The 22,020-nt window shown below is 34.0% G+C and overlaps 2 protein-coding genes across 4 annotated transcripts; one reads left to right on the forward strand and one right to left on the reverse strand.

The window, feature by feature from the left end:
* Positions 1–1,271: 1,271 nt before the first annotated feature.
* LOC109336846 (sugar transport protein 14-like) lies at positions 1,272–5,140 on the reverse strand. The gene is made up of 4 exons (XM_019573657.1): positions 4,883–5,140; positions 4,119–4,441; positions 2,814–3,443; positions 1,272–1,732 (listed from the first exon to the last, which is right to left on the reverse strand). The coding sequence occupies exons 1-4, from the start codon at positions 5,022–5,024 to the stop codon at positions 1,295–1,297; spliced, it is 1,533 nt and encodes a 510-aa protein (XP_019429202.1). The 5' UTR covers positions 5,025–5,140; the 3' UTR covers positions 1,272–1,294.
* Positions 5,141–10,147: 5,007 nt separating this feature from the next.
* On the forward strand, positions 10,148–17,418 carry LOC109336847 (probable lactoylglutathione lyase, chloroplastic). 3 transcript variants are annotated; one of them, XM_019573660.1, is made up of 9 exons: positions 10,148–10,153; positions 12,846–13,050; positions 13,151–13,275; positions 13,437–13,501; positions 13,766–13,978; positions 14,074–14,121; positions 15,751–15,858; positions 16,054–16,200; positions 17,153–17,418. In XM_019573660.1, exons 2-9 carry the CDS (start codon positions 12,911–12,913, stop codon positions 17,192–17,194), a joined length of 888 nt encoding a protein of 295 aa, XP_019429205.1. In that variant the 5' UTR covers positions 10,148–10,153; positions 12,846–12,910; the 3' UTR covers positions 17,195–17,418. The 3 variants fall into 3 exon arrangements, with proteins under 3 accessions (XP_019429205.1, XP_019429203.1, XP_019429204.1); XM_019573658.1 differs by lacking the exon at positions 10,148–10,153 and adding an exon at positions 11,255–11,483; XM_019573659.1 differs by lacking the exon at positions 10,148–10,153 and adding an exon at positions 11,269–11,483 and having other exon boundaries at positions 12,849–13,050.
* The last annotated feature ends 4,602 nt before the right edge of the window (positions 17,419–22,020 follow it).

Consider the following 22,020-nt stretch of genomic DNA (forward strand, 5'->3'; position numbering starts at 1 on the left):
ACAAGGAAAGTCGTCTCTTGGTGTCGTACCACCAACGCGATACAGAGAGTCTTCACCAAGACTTTGAGGTCTTGAATTTAGAACATACTCTTGGTTGGGGCTGGATCGAAAGGTTTTCCTAGGCGATTGGTAAGGTCAAACCAATGTAGAGGTTCTGGAAATTCAAGAAGATAGCGTTCAAGGTCTTGAAATTGAAAGTGTGTATGTAAGATACATTGACTTCAATTTTAGTGAAGAAAATATCCCAGATCGGAAGGAATGACCGGATGTAGTTTTGCAGTGGACCGCAACGAACCAGTATAAAAACCTTGTTGCAGGCTATTTCTTACCCTTATCTATTTACTGTTTTAAGTTGTTTTTAATTGTCTATTGTAGCTAATAATTTGAATATAATATCTCTATCATATAAAGATCATTTCTATTCAAATATATCTGATATATTATTTATGTATAATTTGTAAGTGATTGTGTAATTGAGTCATTCAGCAACTGTCTATTAAGTGCAATTTAATCGATTAAGGCAGTTCTTTAACTTATTAACTGGGTGATTTTCTAGAATAGAGCTTTGGTGTGAATAGCGGTAAGTGAGAACTGTGACACCTATTCAACCCCTCTAGGTGTATTCTGTCACTGATACCTAACAGCTTAATGTTGGTGATAAGATGTTTAATGTCTTAATCTCACTTTCTTTACTACTATAGTAATTATACATTTTTTACTTGGCTGTGAACGAGTATGAAATAAAGTTAAGTTGATGTGTTTGTTATTGTGATCGGGGTTCAAACATTCATCTTATTACCACAACCTTATCATCAATGTCTTCAACAATTTAGATGAAACTATTCTTCTTTCATGATATTTTATCTTTCTTTTACTTTTCATACATTTCTTTAATTAAGTCCTTCAATGTCTCAAACAACAAAAAGTATTCTCAATCACAAATTATTATATATATCATTTATATGTAATGATTTTACAATAAATAGTGTCAGTCAACACTCCAATACACACAAACAACACAATGATACATTACACAGTAAAGCTTTTCTTATATAATAAAAACTCATGGCTTTCTCTTCCATCTAAGTTACAACACTCCTCAATACTATTTTTGCTTTGTACAAATTCTATGTCTAACAAGAGACAAAAACATGTAACATCATGCATCTAAAATCTTTGTAACAATGAGGAGACCTAAACTTGTAACATCTTTGATGTTAAAATGTTTGAGTTTCATAAACCCAAAATTTTGCATCCACCATCAACTTCCGTGCTTGAATTTATAGACACCATTTTATACTATTCCATTTGATCTTTCACTTCCATCTCCAACAATTTTCTTCCAGAACCAGTGCTTCTCAAATAGAAGATAAATCTCCTCAATTGGAACTTGTTTGGTTTCAGGCAAAAAGAAGAAAACAAAGCAACTCATGATGAAAATCAAGCCTCCAAAGAGCAAGAATATGCCATATTTAAGGTGACAAAGTGACATGAGAAACAATTGTGCCACAAGAGCAGTGAAAATCATGTTAACACACACCACAACACTTTGTGCAGCTGACCTTATCTCCAATGGGAAGAGTTCACTGGGAACTAACCATCCCAAGGGACCCCAAGATCTTCCATATGCCAACACAAATAAGAAAATAACAATGACCAAGAAGATACTAACTCCATATGATAGTTGTTTGCCACCTCCAAAAGCAAGAGCCAAAACAATAGCTGTAGCAATCTGTGAAGGTCAAAACAGGCCATATTAGACAAAGAAAGATCAAAACAATTGTGTATCAAATGATAGTTTCTACTAAGCTAGGTGCACTAGTCAATCATATCATTAACTAAGGTAGATTAGGACAATTAATTATTAATTAATTATATTGATTATCTCCCCATTAAAAAGAATTAATTGGCTTGCATTCTTAGTGTAAAGAAATTGTTCCATTCTAGTTCCACGACACGTCATGTCCGGGCAAATCTGAATAGGTCCCGATCAAACGTCGAACAAATAAGATGTCACTTATATAGTTGTTAATCATGCCTAGATAGTCAGCCTAGCCAAAAAAATAACCACACTGATGGGATAGAGCCTACTCAACAATTTACAAGTCCACAGACCTCTAGTATAAGACTGTGACGCCACCTGAGCAGCGCAGACCTTTGTCGCAAAGTTGAACATGTTGTTTGCACTTTATACTACTCTTTATTATGCGATGAGAACATGCCTAATATACGGCTATGGCAAGTGGGATAGGCTATAAGACAATCCACCCTGGATAAAGCATTGTATACCAGTCAGGATACAGGTATGCCAAAGCCATACGACACAGATAAAGCAGTTCATGCTTGTATGGGGCAGGCCCAACAAGGTAGACGAGACCCCTCATAAGGAAGGTAACACTTAATATTCTTGCATTTTATTATCTATACGCACATCTTCATATACTAACTTGAACGTCAGGATATCTTTTCAGCTCCCCACCCAAATGCTTCCAGACTATACTCAGGCAACACCTTGCCCGAATTCAAGAGTTCAGTCAGGCATCCTCCATACCAAAGAACAGAAGTTTTACACAAACATTCAATACAAATCAGCACTTGTTATTTCTCTCTTCTAATTATAATAAAATCATGCATGTCAGAATATCGATGTGATTGTCTATGTAAAACTTTGTTTACATCAATGCATGGTACTTTAATTTAATTAGTCACATGTTTGGTCTAGCACACTCAACTTATATGTTGACTCCAAGTCTTTATAAGAATTTCCACCACTTAATATCTGTATGGTAAAATTTAAGGAAAAAGTAGGTTACCATGCAGAAAATCATTTCAGCTCCAGCTTCCAAAAAGAAAGCTCTCCTGCCAAACTTGTCAACAAAACCCATTGAGATCAATGTAGCAAGAACAAGTGCTACATTAGTAATAACAGATGAATATAAAGCTGCATCATTTCCAAATCCCACAGTCTGAAAAATAACAGGAGCATAGAAAAGGATAGAGTTATTCCCAGTTAACTGTTGAAATGCAGGAATAGCAATTGCGCCAATAATGAACTGAGGTCTATTCTTTCTCTTGAGAAGGTTCTGGAATGGGTTCTTTATAGCTTGTGCTTCTATACTAGCCTCAACAAGGTCTTCATATTCTGCATCAACATTACGGGTGCCCCTAATTTTCTCCAAAACAGTTCTTGCCTCTTCCATTCTACCCATTTCAACAAGACTATTTGGTGTCTCAGGACAGAAAAGACCACCAAGAAACATAACAATTGCTGGAACTACAGCTAGACCAAGTGATAATCTCCAACCCCATGGATGAATTTTCTCAGTGCCATAATTGATTAAACTAGCAATCAAGATTCCTAAGCAAGTTGTCAATTGAAATAATTGGTTTACTGCTCCTCGGACTTTTGCTGGAGCCATTTCTGATAGATACAAGGGAACGGCCTAAACAAGAAAAATCACAATAAGTGAGAACGTTTTCAATTTTAAGAGTAATTATAAGTTAGGAACTTTTACCATAGATATTCAAATCATTATTCAATATGTAGAGAGATTTAACTATTATTAGACCTAAAACTTTTTCAAATCTCTATAGTAAGAATTTGAATATTATTAGACATGTAGAGTATGGTATAGTCATTTGAATTATTATTCCACGTGTGAGGCGTTGATATTAAAGACCACAAACCAATAAGGTGTTCATCAAGTAGTTTAAGGCTCTACTAGATCCCAAAAAGATTAAAAAGTCAAGAATTTGATTCGTGAGAGTGACACTTGTTAGGGGCAACTATGCACCCGAAAGGGAATAGTTTCTTACTATCGTATCCAAAAAATACCATAAAATTGATGCTTTACTGCAGGTTAAATGGTAATTTGAGCTAATTTAATGTTGTTAGGTAGGGATGTTAAAATAAGATGGAACTAAAAAAAACAACATAGTATGATGTTAATTAAAAAAACATCATAGTTTCATGAAAAGGAGTGGAACTAAAAACAATAAAACTGAAGTATGATGTTAATTCCAGCTATGACTCTATAACAAATGCTTCCCTATGTGTCTAAGACACGATATAAAATATGGAAACTAATTTAAAATAGATATGTGAGTATTGAACTTACTTGGTTACCAAATCCAATGCCAAAACCAAGAAGAATACGGCCAATGATCAACATAGAAATGTTGACTGCAGAAGCATTAAGAACAGCTCCCATAAAGAAGCTTATAGAACCAACAATGATACTGGCTCTTCTTCCTTTATTTTTAGTAAGACTAGAAGCACCAAATGTTGAAATCAATGCAGCAAAGTAGAGAGATGAAGTGAAGAGTGTTAATATTTGATCATCATATTTACAATAATCTGTCTCTGTTAAATGTGCATGCTTCCTTTCATACACATCTGGGAAGAATTCTTTGAGGAAATCATCCATAGATGTAACTCCACCTAAAACAATGATTTATTTTCTTATCACATTTTTGTAATGCATGAATCATGTGTTATTAAATCTGGTAGATTTAGAATTGTTCCAATGATAGTGCTAACTCATTTTTGTCACCTATTCTAACAAGAAACTCAGATAAGTAAGGACAAGATCTTATTTATTAACTTCAATAATGTGTGAGATTATATCACTTCATAATGTTTTATTTTGAGTCCAATGGTTATGAAAGTGCATCTTTCATCATTCAAAATGGTTACAAATAGCGAGATAATAACAATTAATCATGTCAATATTCTGTAAAAAATGAGAGGAATTTTCTTTGAAGTTGATAAACATGCATACTTTGATGCTTTGTTTATTATAATCAAAATATTCTTATGACAATATGAGATGTTATTAATTAACAATTCAAATGATCAATATACCATAAAGTATGATCTCACCTGAAACACCAAGATCATATCCAAAGAGAGATCCACCAAGAGCACCAACTATGCAAGAAAATATGAAATAATTAGTAATCTTGTACTCATAAAGATGAGCCCTCTTTGAAGTTCCAGCATCTGCTAATACTCCTCCTGCCATATTTTATTACTATTATTATTTCAGTCTCACTTTTTGTTGCTGACTCAACCTAAAGCTCTCTTTTCGTTGATATCAACAAAGAAGAGACAAAATAATTATTACAATGTCTTCTACCTATTTGTATTTGTGCCATATTGCCCACAAATTATCAAATAAAAAACGTAGAATAAATATAAAAAAACAAAAAAAAAATTAGTTAATGAAGTTTGGTCAATTGTATTTATGTCCCTAAAAGTGTGTTAGGAGACTAATAAAGATGACAAACTTTAACACACTCGTTAGATATGTTTATAATTGGCGTAACACATATAATAATAAGGAATTCTAGTCTAATATATAACATTGATACTCTTCACCATTTTAATATTAATACTAGATGATGTAGAACTTCATATAATAATATATTTAAAATTCTCCTTCTAAAATTCAATTTAACAATGAGAAGTCATATAATGATATATAATCCACTTTTAACCATAAACATGAAAAAACGTAATGGATAAAAAAAGAACATAATTAGCCAGTGATTTAGTGTTTTACCATAAAAAGCGTTAGTTTTGAGTCATAGCCCTGTTTGATAGGATCAAGTGAAGAAAGGAAGTGGTAGATAACCATTAGCTTGTACTTCGGCTTCAATGATAACAAATAAGCATTTGCAAATTTCTTGGGTAAGATAAAGACAGTTTGCCTTTGAGGATTAGTTAGCACAAAATACCAGGAGAAAAAAAAACAACATAATTGACATGGCAAAAAATATTTTCATATGCAAACAAATGTTGATCTACTTGATAAGAATTAGCTCATAACCAACATGATTATCAGTTCAAATCTTGATGTCCATGTTAGGTATTTATAAAACCATGAAACTTGCCCAGCCCTCAGTATCTAACTTATCTAAACTTTAGTTAAAAATAAATTATAGGATATTCTATTGATTTTTCTAAATTATGCATAGATGGATGGGATAAGTCTAAGTCCTTCTAGGCAAGAAAGAGGCCAAGTCATAGGGCTATCCACTTTCGTGGGTCCCCTCAAGGGGTAACATGTCTTGGTTGTGTTATAAGACACGACCATGTCCGTAGAAACTCCTTTTTAAGCTTCTTCACATAATTTATTCCTTGTTTTGCTCCTATGAGTGTTGTTCTTGGTACTTGAAGACCATTGATTGATTATGAGTTGTTTGTCTAGGTCTCTTAGATAAAAAGATCTTGTGAGGATCACATCATTCCCTCCTTTTTAAAGAAGATTTTACTCAAATCTAGTGTTCCTTTACCCACACCTAAACGTAGGTGTATGAGTCATAGCCAAAATGAAATCTGTAAGCAGTTACCTTTCAAGACATTCCTCACAAGAACTTCGAACGTGGTTATATTCTATATTGATTTATCATCTTGCATGGCTAACATCATCTCATGATCTTATATGGAACACCCAGAGTATAAACATCCCCCCCCCCACCCACCAATGATTATAGTATCAACATTCCCATCCACTAAACACCTAATATGGAAAATATTTTCTTTTTCTGTTTGATGTTACACCAGCACTTGTTCTACTCATAAAAAAGTTTCCCCTCACTAAATCAATTTCTTCATCACTATTCTCGGACTCCTATATTTCCCTATACTCCTTAAGAACAATGATTCCTTTAATTAGACACTTGTGGGCATGGTACCATCTACCCTGACACTTAAAGCATTTCTTACAACTAGACTCACTCTTAGGAGGTGACTCATTTCTTGTCACTAGTTCTCCTTTATGAACTCCTACTTTTGAGTTGTTCCATTTGGATGGTCTTGTGCAGCAAATCATCAACATTCACATATTCCTAAAGTTCTACACTATCACGTATTTCATTTTAAATCCATTAAGGAATCGAGTCATAGTTAACTCTTCATCTTCATTGACATTGTCACGCAACATTGTTATCTCCATGTCCTTGAAGTAATTATTGACACTTTGAATTCCTTGGTTCATATTCTAAAATTTGTGCGAGAGTTCCCAGCTTGTGGATACATATCCTTTTCTCATTTTTCTTCTCATCTCCTCACAAGTATCCACATAAACGGAAAATTTACAGATATGGTACACCTTGACCGAAAAAATACAGTTTTGGTGCACCTTTTAGAAAAATTACAACTTTATAGAAATCGACAATGTAGTTGCCGATTTTTGTATTTTTTTTCTCTCTCCTCCCCCAAAATCGGCACTGGGGAGGAAGTTTTATTAAAATATAATTTTTTTTAATCTCCTCCCTAAATCGTCAATGGGGGAGATTTATACTTTTTATTTTTTTTATTTTTTTCTCCTCCTAAATCGGCAATGGCGGGAGTTTTTCTTTTTTTTCTCTCCCCTAAATCGGCAACAAGAGAGTTTTTGATTTTTTTTTAATTTGTGGGAGTTATATTATTAGTTTTAGGGTTTAATTTTTCAAACACAAATCCTAACAACACACAACATAATAAATTTTGTCAACCCTAGTCCTACCAACATAATATTGTGTTTCTGTTGTTAGGACTAGGGTTGACAAAATTTATTATGTTGTGTGTTGTTAGGATTTGTGTTTGAAAAATTAAACCATAAAACTAATAATATAACTCCCACAAATTAAAAAAAAATCAAAAACTCTCCGATTGCCGATTTAGGGGAGAGAGAAAAAAAAAAGAAAAACTTCTCCCATTGCCGATTTAGGGGGAGAAAAAAATAAAAAAAAATAAAAAGTATAAATCCCCCTTGACAATTTAAGGGGAGATTTAAAAGAATTATATTTCTCCCGAGTGCCGATTTTGGGGGAGGAGAGAGAAAAAAAACACAAATCGGCAACTACATTGCCGATTTCTATAAAGTTATACTAGTTTTGTAATTTTTTTAAAAGGTGCACTAAAAACGTAATTTTTCGGTCAAGGTGCACCATATCTGTAAATTTTCTCACAAAAAGGTTCCTCATCTAGTAAACTTTCTCTTTCGTACTTGTTCCACCATATCAGAGCACATCCTGAGAATTCAATTGCTGCTAACTTTATCTTATGCTCTTTGGATTATTGGTTGCATGAAAATACACATAATATTTTGTCTTGACACTTCATCATATTCTTCTCTTCTTCCTCTTAGTCTCCTTTCCTCCACAAGGGCATTGTCCCTTTACTCCAAGGCTTCACAAAATTCGTCAGTTTGTTGTCTAAGAAGCTCCTCATAGTGTTGAGTGAAGGCTCTCATTTGGTTTGCATTAAAACCTTCACCTCTACTTAGACTAATCAAATTTCGTCATCCATCATCGGCTACAAAAAGCAATTTAAATTGCAGTTACATCCCGATTGTGGTCACAGTTGTAGTTACTGCGATTGCGGTCATTGCTCTATTGTGATGCGGATTGCGGCCATTACAGTGTGAATTATTTCGTGAGTAAAAACATATTTTTGACATCGATGTGGCCCGATACAGTCCAAATGCGGTCTGATGCGATTGCATTGCAGTCTGTACACTGTAATTATGGTGTGATACGGTTGCGGCGGTCACACAACCGCAATATTACGGCCACATCACGTGCAGTGACGAATCTTGATGTAAAGGTTAGGATGGACAATAATATTTAATTATACTTTATAAGTTAAATTAATCGAATAACAAAAAATATAAAAAAAATGTACATTCATTTGACGTATCGTTATTTGTTCTTTTAAAAATTTAAATTCGTCCATGATTGAATTAACGATGAAATATTCAGCTATTTCCTTTCCAATATAAATCATCATGTTGTCTATAGGAAATTTATATTCTATCTTACTACATAATTTTATCTGGTTGTTTTTATTGCTTAAAATAATCTTTTTGTAATAGCCGAACCATATTAGTGTTAATATGAGACAGATAAATAGATCAAACAAATAATATGCATTATTTTCCTAATATTGTCAAAGTTGTACTAACTTCGGAGATTGATTGATAGTTTTTCAAACATAACGACTAATGATATCAACAATAAAATATTAACATTAAGAGCTCAAGTAAATTTTCTTTTACTCATTTAAATCCATATGGTAGTATAAGTTATCAGTATTAAATGATTCATAAAAATCCATTTAATTTTTTTGTCAAAAACATATGTGATCTTTATAATCTATTTCATAAGTGTAAAATCATTATGAACTCAAATAAAATAATAATATTATAAGCAATATTAATATTTATACATGTAAGAGAACTTGATCTATTATTTATAATTTTTAAAGCATTATACAAATTGCAAAAGGTAAAAACTATATATATTTGAAAAAAGTAAAAAAAAAATATGTAACTGGGAAAAAGTCCAGGGGGCAATTGCCCCCACCTATCCTCAAGATAATCCATCACTGATCACATCATGCATCCCACATTTTGATACACTAGCTACAAATGGTAGTACTCAAAATTATATAGGTTTCACTTTGTTATTGTTTTTGTCTCTTCAATAATTTATTAAATAAAAAATAAATGTTACCTATAAATTTTTTATGTAATTTAGTAAGGGTAATTTCTAGTATAATAGGTAGAGCGATAATACATTCCATAGTTCATAACCGATTCTCGAATATAGATTTAAAATTTCAAGATTAGTACATTCCTAAAAATGGGCTTAAAACATGGTTTTTTATATAGAGAAAAAACATAGTAATAACTCTAAATCAGTCATATATATGATGTTGACGCAACAAATATTTTTAACAAAAATAACACCATGAAATTCAAATTAGTTAATTATTTATTTGATAAATTAATTTCTTTAACCTAAAAAATATCTATTTTATATGTTTTTTATCTACAAGATTTTCCTTAAGTTATGTTTTCTTGGTACTATCAATTATCCTCCCACATTTTTTGGTAAGCAACTAGTCCCTTTCGGGGTTGTGACTGCCCCTCCTAATAAGGGTTGCTCACAGGAATCGAATCCTCGACTTTAGGGATCTACTGAGGTTTTACACCACTAGTGCAAAAATATTATTCTTTCAATTATTAGTCAAACACTATTTTATATATATTTTATGCACAAGATTTTCCTTAAGTTATGTTTCTTTTATACTACCAAGGGTATCTCCACTTTTTTGAGTAAGAAACTAATCTCTTTCGAGGTTCATGTTTGTACCTTCCAACAAGTATTGTTCACATGAATTGAACCTAACATAAGGAAAAATGAGAGATCGAGTGACAATGAGGTGAAAGGAATGGAAGGAGAAATAAAAACAAATCAAGTTAAACTAAAAATAAGATAAGATGAGAATGAAGAGTTAATTAAAATAATGATAATGTAAAATATAATTAACAATGAGAAATGAATAAAAGTATCATTATAAAATTTTAGTATGGACATTTAGTTACTTTGACATATTTATCTTAAGAAAAATCTTCAAGTGTAAAGATGACAACGAGCACGGGTAGTAGCTACCCGCTACCTGTTTCGAAATAGTAAAGCATTATCCATACCCGCCCTACCCGCGTGCTGGTTTTTCGTGAATATTTCTGTGTAACCGTAGGTACAATGGGTACCCACTAGTTCCCTATATTATAATGAATTTCTAACTTCATACTTCTGTTATGTTTTAAATGAGATGAAACTTAATTACTTTTGTGCATTTTGATTGAATATTTGACAAAAATGCTAAATCTATTAGTGTTTTCTATTTGTGTGATTTGCTGTTCCCATTTTCTTAACAAATTTTTTTTTGCCCGACATGTGTATTTCTACATATGTAATAATATTTTTAGGATGTTTTACCACCATATTCAATAAAAGATATAAACAAGATTAAAAAATGTAAACAAAGTAAAAAGAAAAGATTACATAATCTAATAAAGGTGAGGGTAGCATACGTTTTATTTTAATTAAATGTAATATAATAATCATATAAATGATGGGTACCCGCAGATATAAGTACTATAATACACATACTCGTCTATATGTACAATGAGGTTTTTTTAAAACTCGTGGGTACCCGTTTATGACCCATACTTGTGGGTACAAATTTTTTTTGCCATCCCTATTTCAATGAGTGAATTCATATAAAAAGTTTTAATAACCCACAAAAAATCTCCAAAACCTCTCCTTTTATTCAACTTCTTAGCCATCTATTATCACCCTATTTAAAAACAAGACTCAAAAGTCTTGGGCAGAAAACTATTTTGGACTTGTGTATGTTTTACTTTATTTAAAACTTGGTTCTATCTAAGTGTCATAATGATATTATATTCTTTTCTTCTCTTCACATCCACCTTAAAAGAAAAGATAGAATAAGAATTCTTATCATTGTATATGCCACTCTGCCTCAGAAGACTACTACAAGACATAAGAGGAAGGGTATAGAGAGATGCTGAGAGTAATTCCTATACCGATGGCTTCTTCGGTTCGACCCGCTCTCACTCTCTCTTCCTTTCCCTTCTCATCTCGTTCCTCTCTCTCACGCTCTCTCTTCCATCTTCCAAAATCTGGTATATTTCACTTTCACTCTATTTTTCATAATTTTCTTTTATTATTTTGTGTAATTGAGAGCAAAACCTGATTTGATGCGGTGTATAACAGAGTTTCAGAGTTGTTCATGTTTCTTCCTTCAGTTTTTATGCATAATAGGTGTTATATCATCTTCAATTTTTACTATTGATATAAATATGTGCTAATCTCGGGGCCTGTCTGGAATAGCGTATAGTGAATTTATTTTAGTTTACGAGAACAGGTTATGAATCAAGTTCGGCCTAATGCAGGCTCCCGCGGAGTTAGGTTTGGGGAGGTAGGTTTGGGGAGGGTTGATGTGCAAAGTCTTATCCTCGCAAGAGTAGATGCTGTTTCCGTGATTTGAATTCATGACTGTCAGATGACAAACAACTTTACTATTGCGTTGAGGCTCACCCTCTCGAACAACTTACGAAAATAAACTTACAAAATTTACTTAGCCTGTGTTCGGGAGTCATGAGGGAAAGGGAAAGGAAATGAGAGAGATAAAGGGGCAAGGAGGGGGAAGGAAGAGAAGGAAAAAGGAAGACAAATCAAGTTAAACATCTCACTTGTTTAGATGGGAGGAAGATGAATGGTTTAATGTTTTACCTTCCCTTTACAAATCTAATTAACAATAGGAAATGGACATGAATATAATTATAAATTTTTACTAAAGACATTTAGGTATTTTGACATGTTTGTCTCTAGAAACCCAAATTGGGGAACCTTGAAAATGAATATGTGAGAGGTTTTAGAGGGCTCCAGAAAACCTTCAAAACTCTTCCCTCTATTCTATCCAACTCCCAAATAAGGGAGACACTTTCCAAAGTCACCCCCCTCCGAAACAAGACTCCCAAACACAACTTTAGGAAAATAGCATGCAAGAGGTATGTTTGCGAGTTGATTTTTTGAGGGTATTGGAGAGAAGAAAAAAGCTTGAGATCCATGAAAATACACTTGTAAAATGGCTCTCAGGTCTTAATTTTCTTTTCCTCTCAAAAACCAACTCGCAAATAAACCTTAAGAATAATGAAAATAAGCTTTTTTAGCTGATCTAAAAAAACAATTCATTGAATAAGGCCTTAATTAAGCTATTTGTCGAGACCCTTTTGTAAGTATTACATGGCATATTTAACCTCAAGTTTGGGGGGTTTGTGCATCAATAATGAGTTTCTGTGTTAAAGTTACAAATTTTCAATGAGGACGCCAAAGAAGAACAATGTTTCATCAGGGTCAAGTAGAAGATTTTATATTTAAGAAATAGAGCTAATGAAATACTTCAGTAGAGTTGGCAACACTGATGAATGAACAATAATGTTGTATAACTTCATGAGCTAATTTGCATTGTTGTTGTTATCCAGCAGCTCCACGATCCCATAGTTTTGGCCTCAAAGCAGCAAGGCTGTTCAGACAAAATGCTACTCGCATGAGAGTGATGGCAACCGGGAATGTGTCACAAGCAAGTACAGCTGCCTCATCGGAAAATGTACTAGAATGGGTCAAACAGGACAAGCGAAGACTGCTTCATGTTGTATATCGTGTTGGGGATTTGGACAGGACCATAAAGTATTTAATTATGAGCTATGATTTAAAATACATTAATCTCTTGAACCAACTCTGTGGAGTACATATTTTTATGGCAGAACAATCTTCTTGGTCATTTCAGATTTTATACAGAGTGCCTGGGAATGAAGCTCCTTAGGAAGCGTGACATACCAGAGGAGAAATATACCAATGCCTTCCTTGGATATGGGCCTGAAGATTCACATTTTGTTATTGAACTGACATACAGTAAGAATCTGACTACGTTTTTTGATATCCCTCTAAGATATGCAAAACCAAATGTTCTCAACAACCTTTCCTGATAATCATTACATTTGCATTCTATGAAGTTATGCATTTCAGTAGAAAGCTTACAATTGAAATTCATTTTTCATTTAACAATGTTTCAGATTATGGAGTTGACAAGTATGATATTGGATCTGGATTTGGCCATTTTGGTATTGCTGTTGATGATGTAAGTTTTCCAAACCGTTATACCCGCTACAATCCTATATTATTATATTAACCTTCGATCTTTTTTACGATTTTCGTTCCTGCTCCTGGTGAGGTGGTGTGAACTTTAATCTCAATCTCTTGTCTTCAATAGTCCAGTTACATACTTGTTTCTCTTGGGACTGGGGTGGGCTGTGGAGGTGCAGTTATGGTTATTATTTAGTACTTCCTCTCTATTGGTCTTTTAATATGGTGGTATTCCTTTGTGTACCTGATCCTTTATTAGATTGCAAAAACAGTGGAATTAATAAGAGCTAAGGGTGGCAAAATAACTAGAGAGCCTGGTCCTGTCAAAGGAGGCAACACAGTAATTGCATTTATTGAAGATCCGGATGGTTACAAATTTGAACTTTTGGAAAGAGGTCCTTCTCCTGAACCTTTGTGCCAAGTAATGCTTCGGGTGGGCGACCTTAATCGTTCTATAGCTTTTTATGAGAAGGTCAGGGCCACTGCTATTTTATGTTAGCTTAGCTTACAGTTCCTTTGTTTCCTTTACATGACATTAAGACATTTGTGTGTTTGCTTATCATTTAGGCTTTTGGTATGGAGCTGCTTCGCACAAGAGATAATCCTGAATACAAGGTATGGCACTATCCATTTTGTAGCGTTCAACAGTTAAGATAAATTAAATTTAGGGATTAGGGTTTTATGAGATTGTGAAATTTTAATGCCTACTAGACTCTGATATCAATTTAGGGAATTCTATGTCTCTGATGTCACTCTTAAAATTGTGATGACAAAGAAAGACATACATGCCACATTAGCGGAGGTGGGTAATACAAAAGGATCTTATACTTGTCCCTCTACCTTCCTGGTGGCGGGGTGTTAAGTTTTAATTGCCTTTCTTTTAAATTACACACAAGTCACTAGAGAGGTGGTGATGCTTATGAACAAAGGAAATAAAAACAGAAACACTGGCAGAAATAGAAATAAGGAATGGGAAACACCAGGGGAGACTTCTAGGCAAGTCAGACTTGCCCTATGCAAAATGCAAAAGTGATAATATCTTGTGGACACCCGTTCTTCCTACCCTCCACCTTCCTAATCACTGCTATTGATCACACCAAAACCACCTATGCTCATATGGCTTCCTTTTCATGGTTCTTCCCAACATATTCCTCATGATTCTCCACACCCCTAACAGTTTATCATTGCCTTTGCCCAATTTACCCTCTGCTTTTCTTCTTCTAGTATAGACCAGCTACTATTGTGAGTTTCCCTCTTTTTCGCTAATGTTGGACCTCCATCAGTCAACATAAATTCATGATATCAAAACCTTTACATGATATTTTTTTACTTAATCTTAGCATCCTCAAGAAAACTCTCAAAGCTTAGTCATCAAATTCGAATGCTAATTCTTCACGGGACCAACTTTAATGATTAAAAACAATTAGTTAAGCTTTAAGGGTCCTCCTCATAGTTCATAGATTTCTCGTAGTCTTGATTCTTGATAGGGAGTTCATCAACACATAAGAGTCTTTCCTTGCAATGGTCAATTGGTCATTATAAGGTCCTATAGGTGCAATATTTTGAAGTTTACAATGGTCATTTCCTTTTTTCTTCTCGTCTCCCTCCTTTTCTTTCTCCTTCTTCTCTTGTTTCCTCGTCGTTTTTGCTCGCTGTGTCTTCTCCATTTCATTGTGCACTCTTCATATATAGCCCTTTGTACATGATTATTTTATTTGCTTGCGTATGACCATTTTAGGCACCCATTGCACCATCCATTGCACTTTTGTCCTTTTTTAATTAAATGAAGGGTCTATCTAAGGAATCAATAAATGACAGTTTTTTATTGGGAAACTAAATGCACCATTTCTCCATTCCTCAATGTATTGATTACAGTATTACACCACTTCCCCATAAAAAACTTGTCTCTTTTAATTCTTCAACCTTGGCATTTTCCATGAATGAACTATAATCATAACTTTTGATGTTTATCTATACTTTTCAGTATTATTATTATGATAAAATTGGTATTGAAGGATCATTTTGATTATTTGATATAATTATCATTTGACGACCAATCTGATTACCCTTGTATCTTTGGTGACCAAATTGGATGTTTACTATGAATCTTACGATGTCTTTACAATTTGGTTCATCTTACTTGCTTTGATGGCCTAAAAACTGTATCCAGCGTCTTATTTGATACTTTGGGCATGTGCTAGCCTCATTTCACCTGTGTTCTTTAATGGCCTGTTTTTTTGGCAGTATACTATAGCAATGCTGGGTTATGGTCCAGAAGATAAAAGTGCTGTTCTGGAGTTGACTTACAATTATGGAGTCACCGAATATGATAAAGGAAATGCGTATGCTCAGGTTTTCATAATTTCCTCTTCTCGATTTTTTTTAGAGATATGGATTTTGCTTAGGATGTTTTGCTCTCACCAGTTATGATGTTTGATTTAGCATTCTGTATTAACATAAAATAACTGAAGTTTTCATTTAAATGATTTTATTTCTTAATTGAAGTTAGTTTCTTATGTTTATTCTCTTTTCTTTCCCCCTTTAAAGATTGCAATAGGCACAGATGATGTATACAAAACTGCAGAAGTGATTAAACTAGCTGGAGTGGGTGGAAAGGTTACTCGGGAACCTGGACCAATACCTGGTATCAGCACAAAAATTACAGCATGCTTGGATCCTGATGGTTGGAAGACGGTATGTCTCTTTGAACTTTATGATTTAATGTGTCAAAGACCAATACCCACAAGTCATAAGGTTGCAGGTTGAGGCTCATGACCTCATTTTTTATAACCAACACATCCTCTCATGCAAGCGTTATTTGAGTTTTAAGTGTGGACAATACACCACCTATAAAAGGATAGCCTAATGCACGAGGCTCCCACTTAGTGAGGTATGGGAGGGTAGATGTACGTAGACGTACCCCCTTTCAGGATTTGAACCAGTGACCTCATGGTCACAAAACAACAACCTTACATTGCGCCAAGCTCACCCTCTTTTTTTTCTTGTGCTGAATTTTAGCTTTGATATAGGAGAATTAGGGCTGCAAGGATTGAACTATCGGTTATACAGACTTTGATACCATGTCCATACTAACTAGCCTAAAAGCTTAAAAGCTTAATGTATTGGATGAAAACACATTATATATTTAATGTGCCCCTTCAAAAAACAGCCTATTTATACCTCGAACTAAAATTCAACTTTATTTAAAAGAATGGGAGTTTCAAGGATTGAACTCTAATCCAGTATGATCAATGTCATCTAGTTATATTTTAAATTCCAGAGATCATTATCACTACCTTGTGTTGTACTTGCATTAAATACATCAAATGGTTTGTAAGTTTGGTCTTCTATCTGCTGTGCCTGTAGTGTGGTGAGTGGAGTCCATCTTCTATAAGAACACACATAAGAATTTGACTGGGTTTATCTGTCTAGGAACAGTGTATAAACTAGCCTAAGTTGATATATTTTAGACAATTGATGCTTATACTCTACAAGGGTGTAAGCATCTTTCTTCATTTCATGAGTTTATTTCACATTTGGTACTCACTTTCATTTGTCTGGTAGAGATGTAGCATGTTTGTGTTCATTCATTTCTAGCAATCAAGCATTTGTTACTAATTAGTTTTTTCCTACCTCTAATGTGCAGGTTTTTGTAGATAATGTTGATTTTCTCAAGGAGTTGGAGTAGAAGAGTATTTAGGTTGGGCATCATATTATAAATGTGTTTCAAAATATTGGTATTCCTTGTTGAAGTTGTTTGCATTAGAGGATATATCATATTCAAATCCGATTTTGTAGATAATGGAATAATGGCTATAACAATGATCCTTGTAGCAAATACCTACCATGAAGCAAGCTTGTAAAACAAAAATCTTATCTTCATTTCCTCTCCCCTTGGTGACTTTGGCATCATTAGTTCATTACAATTTATTTACAAAGTTTCTGGTTTTCTACACTATATTTCAGAATCGTATCATGGGACATTATTTAATGGCCCTTTACTCGTTGCCACCCTTAAATATTCTTCCTGTGTTTGAGTATGGTCACTTGTTATTGAAAATTATACACCAAAGTGGGGAACCAATAATCTTAACTCTTGTACTCAGCCTCATATAATGACCACCACATTGGGTCATGCTACAACTTTAGCCCCAATGGATCCAAGAGCTTGTTGTGGCAAAGCTTTGTTTATCTTGATATACATTGCTCCTTGGGATGAAGATAGGTGTTATAAAAACAGGAAATAAATGGTTAATTGTTTCTAATATTTTTGGATGTTTATCATCTCATTTTTTTTATATAACCAAGGGTATACCCTTCCTCAATGGGTAAGGAACTAATCCTTTTCGTAGTATATGATTGTCTCTTCTAACAAGTGTCGTTTACAAGAATTGAATTTTTAATCTTTTGATCTTTCTGGAGATCTGGTAGTACCTTATACTATTAGATCAACATTTTGTTATAAACTAAGTATCATCCTATTATGTGTATATAAAGTTGCCTTTGTTTTGAGCAGTCTGTTATTACTTATTAGGAAACTGGAAAATGTAGTATTGACAATAAGAAAAATCTCAAATTCAGACCTTTCCTATTTGAGTATTTTTTTTGTCATCCAGAATAATAACTAATTTACCTGAATTCTAGTCCTCCCCTTTTCCTTCTCTATTTTTTTCTTTTTCCTTCTTGTGTCTCTTTTTCTTTTGCTTTCTCTTGACACTTTAGGGAATTTCTTTTGTGTAATCTTCTATTACTTTTTTAACTTATAACAATAAAGGGTAGCATTGAACGAATTAATTAAAATGGTAATCAATGAAATTATCGCCTTATCAATGTTCATTAGCGTGTATATATACACACTCTTATTTGGTATACTTGTTACAGCCAAAATTGCTCAAATCATAAGATTTAATAGATATCCAAATATTGCTCTGAAAGAAGCTTGACACATATATTGCTACGATTCTACTTGCCAAAAATTCATTAAAATCTAAATTAGTCATGGAGAACTAACTGGTAAACTAAGTGTTAATCTAGTGGTGTGAAGTTTCATTGGATCTTTAGGTATCATACTATGTTAATGATCAAATATTTGACAGAACGACACTTGTTAGAATGAGATAACTAGACAACTCTATAAAATGGTTAATTCCTTACTCATAGCATGATGTGATATGATTAGTTAAACAAAAAATATGATATGTAGAACCAAGATGGTTAATCTTGACTATCTAACACATTTGTTCACTGGCATTTCCCCTTCACTGCCTTTTTTATGATGGCAAAAATGGAGAGAAATATAAGAGGATGAGATAAAGATTTGTCTAGGAAAGAATTATCAAATGAAATGATTAATTGATTTAAAAGAAATTAAAAGTTCCATCCATATCTCTCATCAATTAAAAGTGAACTTAGAAAAAACAATCTATTTTAGAACATGTATGTCATAATACCACATGTATGTTGACATGTTTGTGAACAAGTTCTCATTGCAAAACTCTACATTGCTCTCCAAAAGCTATGATATCTTTACTTTAACTTGCTTTGATATTTTAACGAATTTACATCATAAAGCATATATCTTTACGTGCATAAGCATTAAGTTGCTCTAGTATATATAAATTAATTCGAAAATAGAATTGGAAGAAGGTATATGAATGTAACTTTTTTATTGATTGATTATTATGGAATACAAGGTTTGCCTTTATACTACTTTCTTAGGTCTTAAGAAACCCTTCAAAAAACAGAAAATAAATTCTAACAACTTTAACAAACTTAACTAATTCCTAATTGAACATATGCTAAAATAAGATGCTCTACTACAATCTCATCTTTCTAGAAGTATCATCAAAGTGTCCCAAGCCAAATAAAACTGATGCGCTCAAGCTGGATTTGGTGGCCACTATGCAGGATTTGGTGTGTCACTGATGCCTAGACTAATGCACCATGCTTCGGTCAGATTGGTGCGCCTGATGTGCCAAGCCCTAGCCTGATGTGCCAAGGCCTGATCATGATACGCCGAAGTCTCAGTCAGATTTGTTGGCCTGATGTGCATGATGCATTTCCTTGGTCATGACTCAGTCAAGTCCTATTTCCTGGCACAGTCAGATTGCACAATTGGCTCGGTCATGACTCAAGCAGTGGCACGATCACGATGCCCAACTGCTTTGATCACGACCCAACTCTTGGATTAATCAAACTATAATTTTGGCTTGATGCATATGATGATACTTCATCACCCCCTCAAGCTGGAGAGTACATGTTGTGAACTCCCACCTTGGAAATCAGAGTATGAAAAATGTGTGGTTCCAATGCTTTGGTGAGAATATCAGCTACTTGATCACTGGTTCTGATGGGTAATAGATGAAAGAGTTTTTGTTGGAGGCGTTTACGAACAATGTGGCAGTCAATCTCAATGTGCTTGGTTCTTTCATGAAAGACCGAATTTGCAGCAATGTACCTAGCTGAATCATTATCACAAAATAGAAGATAGGGTTGTTTGTACAAAATGCAAAAATCATCAAGTAAATAAGTGATCTATTGAACTTCACAAGAAGCAATGGCCAAGGCATGATACTCGACCTCAGAAGAGGACCATGAAATAATGTTTTCTATCTTGGATTTCCAAGAGATGAGTGAGTCACCTAAAAACATGCAATATCTAGAGATAGATTTTCGTGTATCTGGGCAAGTTGTCCAATCCAAATCACTATATCCTTTTAAGTGTAAGATGGAACTGTTAGGATATAGTAAGCCTTGGCCAAGGGAACCTTTGATGTATCGAAGTACCCTGGTCATGCCTTTGTGATGGTTTGTAGTTGGGTTGGCCATGAATTGGCTCAATTATTGAATAGAAAAAATCAAGTCATGCCTGATATTGGTTAGGTAAAGAAGTCTACCTACCAAATTATCTATAAAGTTCAGGGTTATCATAAGGTGCACTGTCATGTTGGTGTAAGTGTGGGCTTTTGATCATAAGAGTTGGAACATGTTTAGATAATAAAAAACCAATATCATATAAGAGATCAAGGGCATATTTTCTTTGACATAGAGAAATACTTTGTTGGAGTATGAAATTTCTAATCCAAAGAAGTATTTGAGAGAACCAAGATCATTGATTTTGAATTGTTGATCAAGGAGTTGTTTTACCTTACTGATTTCATCATTATCATTGCCACCAAATATTAAATCATCAACATATATTGAGAGTGTAGTGGATTTAGAATGGTGATTCTTAGTAAAAAGAGAGTGATCATGTTGGGATTGTGTGTATCCCATAGAAAGCAGGGAAGAAGATAATTTGGCAAACCATTGTCGGCTTGCCTATTTAAACCCATATAGTGATTTATTAAGCTTACTACTTGATTTGGAATAGAACAAACAACTCCCTGAGGTAAATTCATGTATACCTCTTTATCAATATCACCATGGAGGAATGCATTATTGAAATCCAATTGTTGTAATGACCATCCTTGGCATGAGGCAAGTGCAAGAAGAAGCCTAACTGTGGTGAACTTGACAACTGGAGCAAATGTGTCGAAGTAGTCCAAGCCTTCTGTTTGGGTATAGTCTTTGGCTACTAATCTGGCCTTATGCCTTTCTATGCTGCCATTTGAATTATATTTCAGTTTGTATACCCATTTGCAGCCAATGACCCTTTCCTCAGGAGGTAGAGTCATGAGGGTCCAAGTATTTTTTTGTTGTAAGGCTAGTAACTCATTATTCATGGCTTGAATCTAATATGTGGAATTAGTATCTTGGTTGTAGGTTTTAGGTTCATCATGTGTTGTAATGGATAGGCAATGTGATAGTTGAGTGGTAGGGATAGATTTGTAAGATAATATTGTGTGTAATGGATGTTTGATTGTAGGAAAAGGATTAATAGGGGATGATGTGAGGAGACTGCAATGGAAATATTTGAGGTATGTGGGTGGGTGGCAGATTCTCTGAGATCTCCTTTGACCAAGGATTGATGTTGTAGATTGGTCATTGTTTGGATTCTCAGGGTGGTCTCTACTAGGATTTTGGTCAGGGGTTGATGTTGTAGATTGTGTGTTGCCTAGATTATCAGGACGGTTTGGACTAAGATGTTGATCATCAGGTTGGATGTTGAGGGCTTGTTCATTACAGGTGGTAGGATTTGGGATGTGGTCATATTGCAGGAAAGAGAAATGGTTATAATGTGGTTGGTGATCTAGTTTCTGGGTGGTGGGCATAGGTTTGTATGGAAATATATGCTCATAAAAAACTACATTTCTAGAGATGTAAATTTATTTAGTATCCATGTTAAACAACACAAACCCTTTTGTTCCTAGCTTATATCCAAGAAATAATGATCTTTTTACACGGGGATCCAACTTAGATCTATTTTGAGTCAAAGTAGATGCATAGTAGAGGCTACCAAAAACTTTAAGGTTGTGTAACTCAGGCTGCTTGTTAGTTAACATCTCTAAGGGAGATTTCATTCCAATAACTCTACTAGGTAACCTATTGATTAGGAAGACAACATGCCTAACA

This window comes from Lupinus angustifolius, unplaced genomic scaffold, assembly GCF_001865875.1.
Source record: "Lupinus angustifolius cultivar Tanjil unplaced genomic scaffold, LupAngTanjil_v1.0 Scaffold_1_17, whole genome shotgun sequence".
NCBI lineage: Eukaryota > Viridiplantae > Streptophyta > Magnoliopsida > Fabales > Fabaceae > Lupinus > Lupinus angustifolius.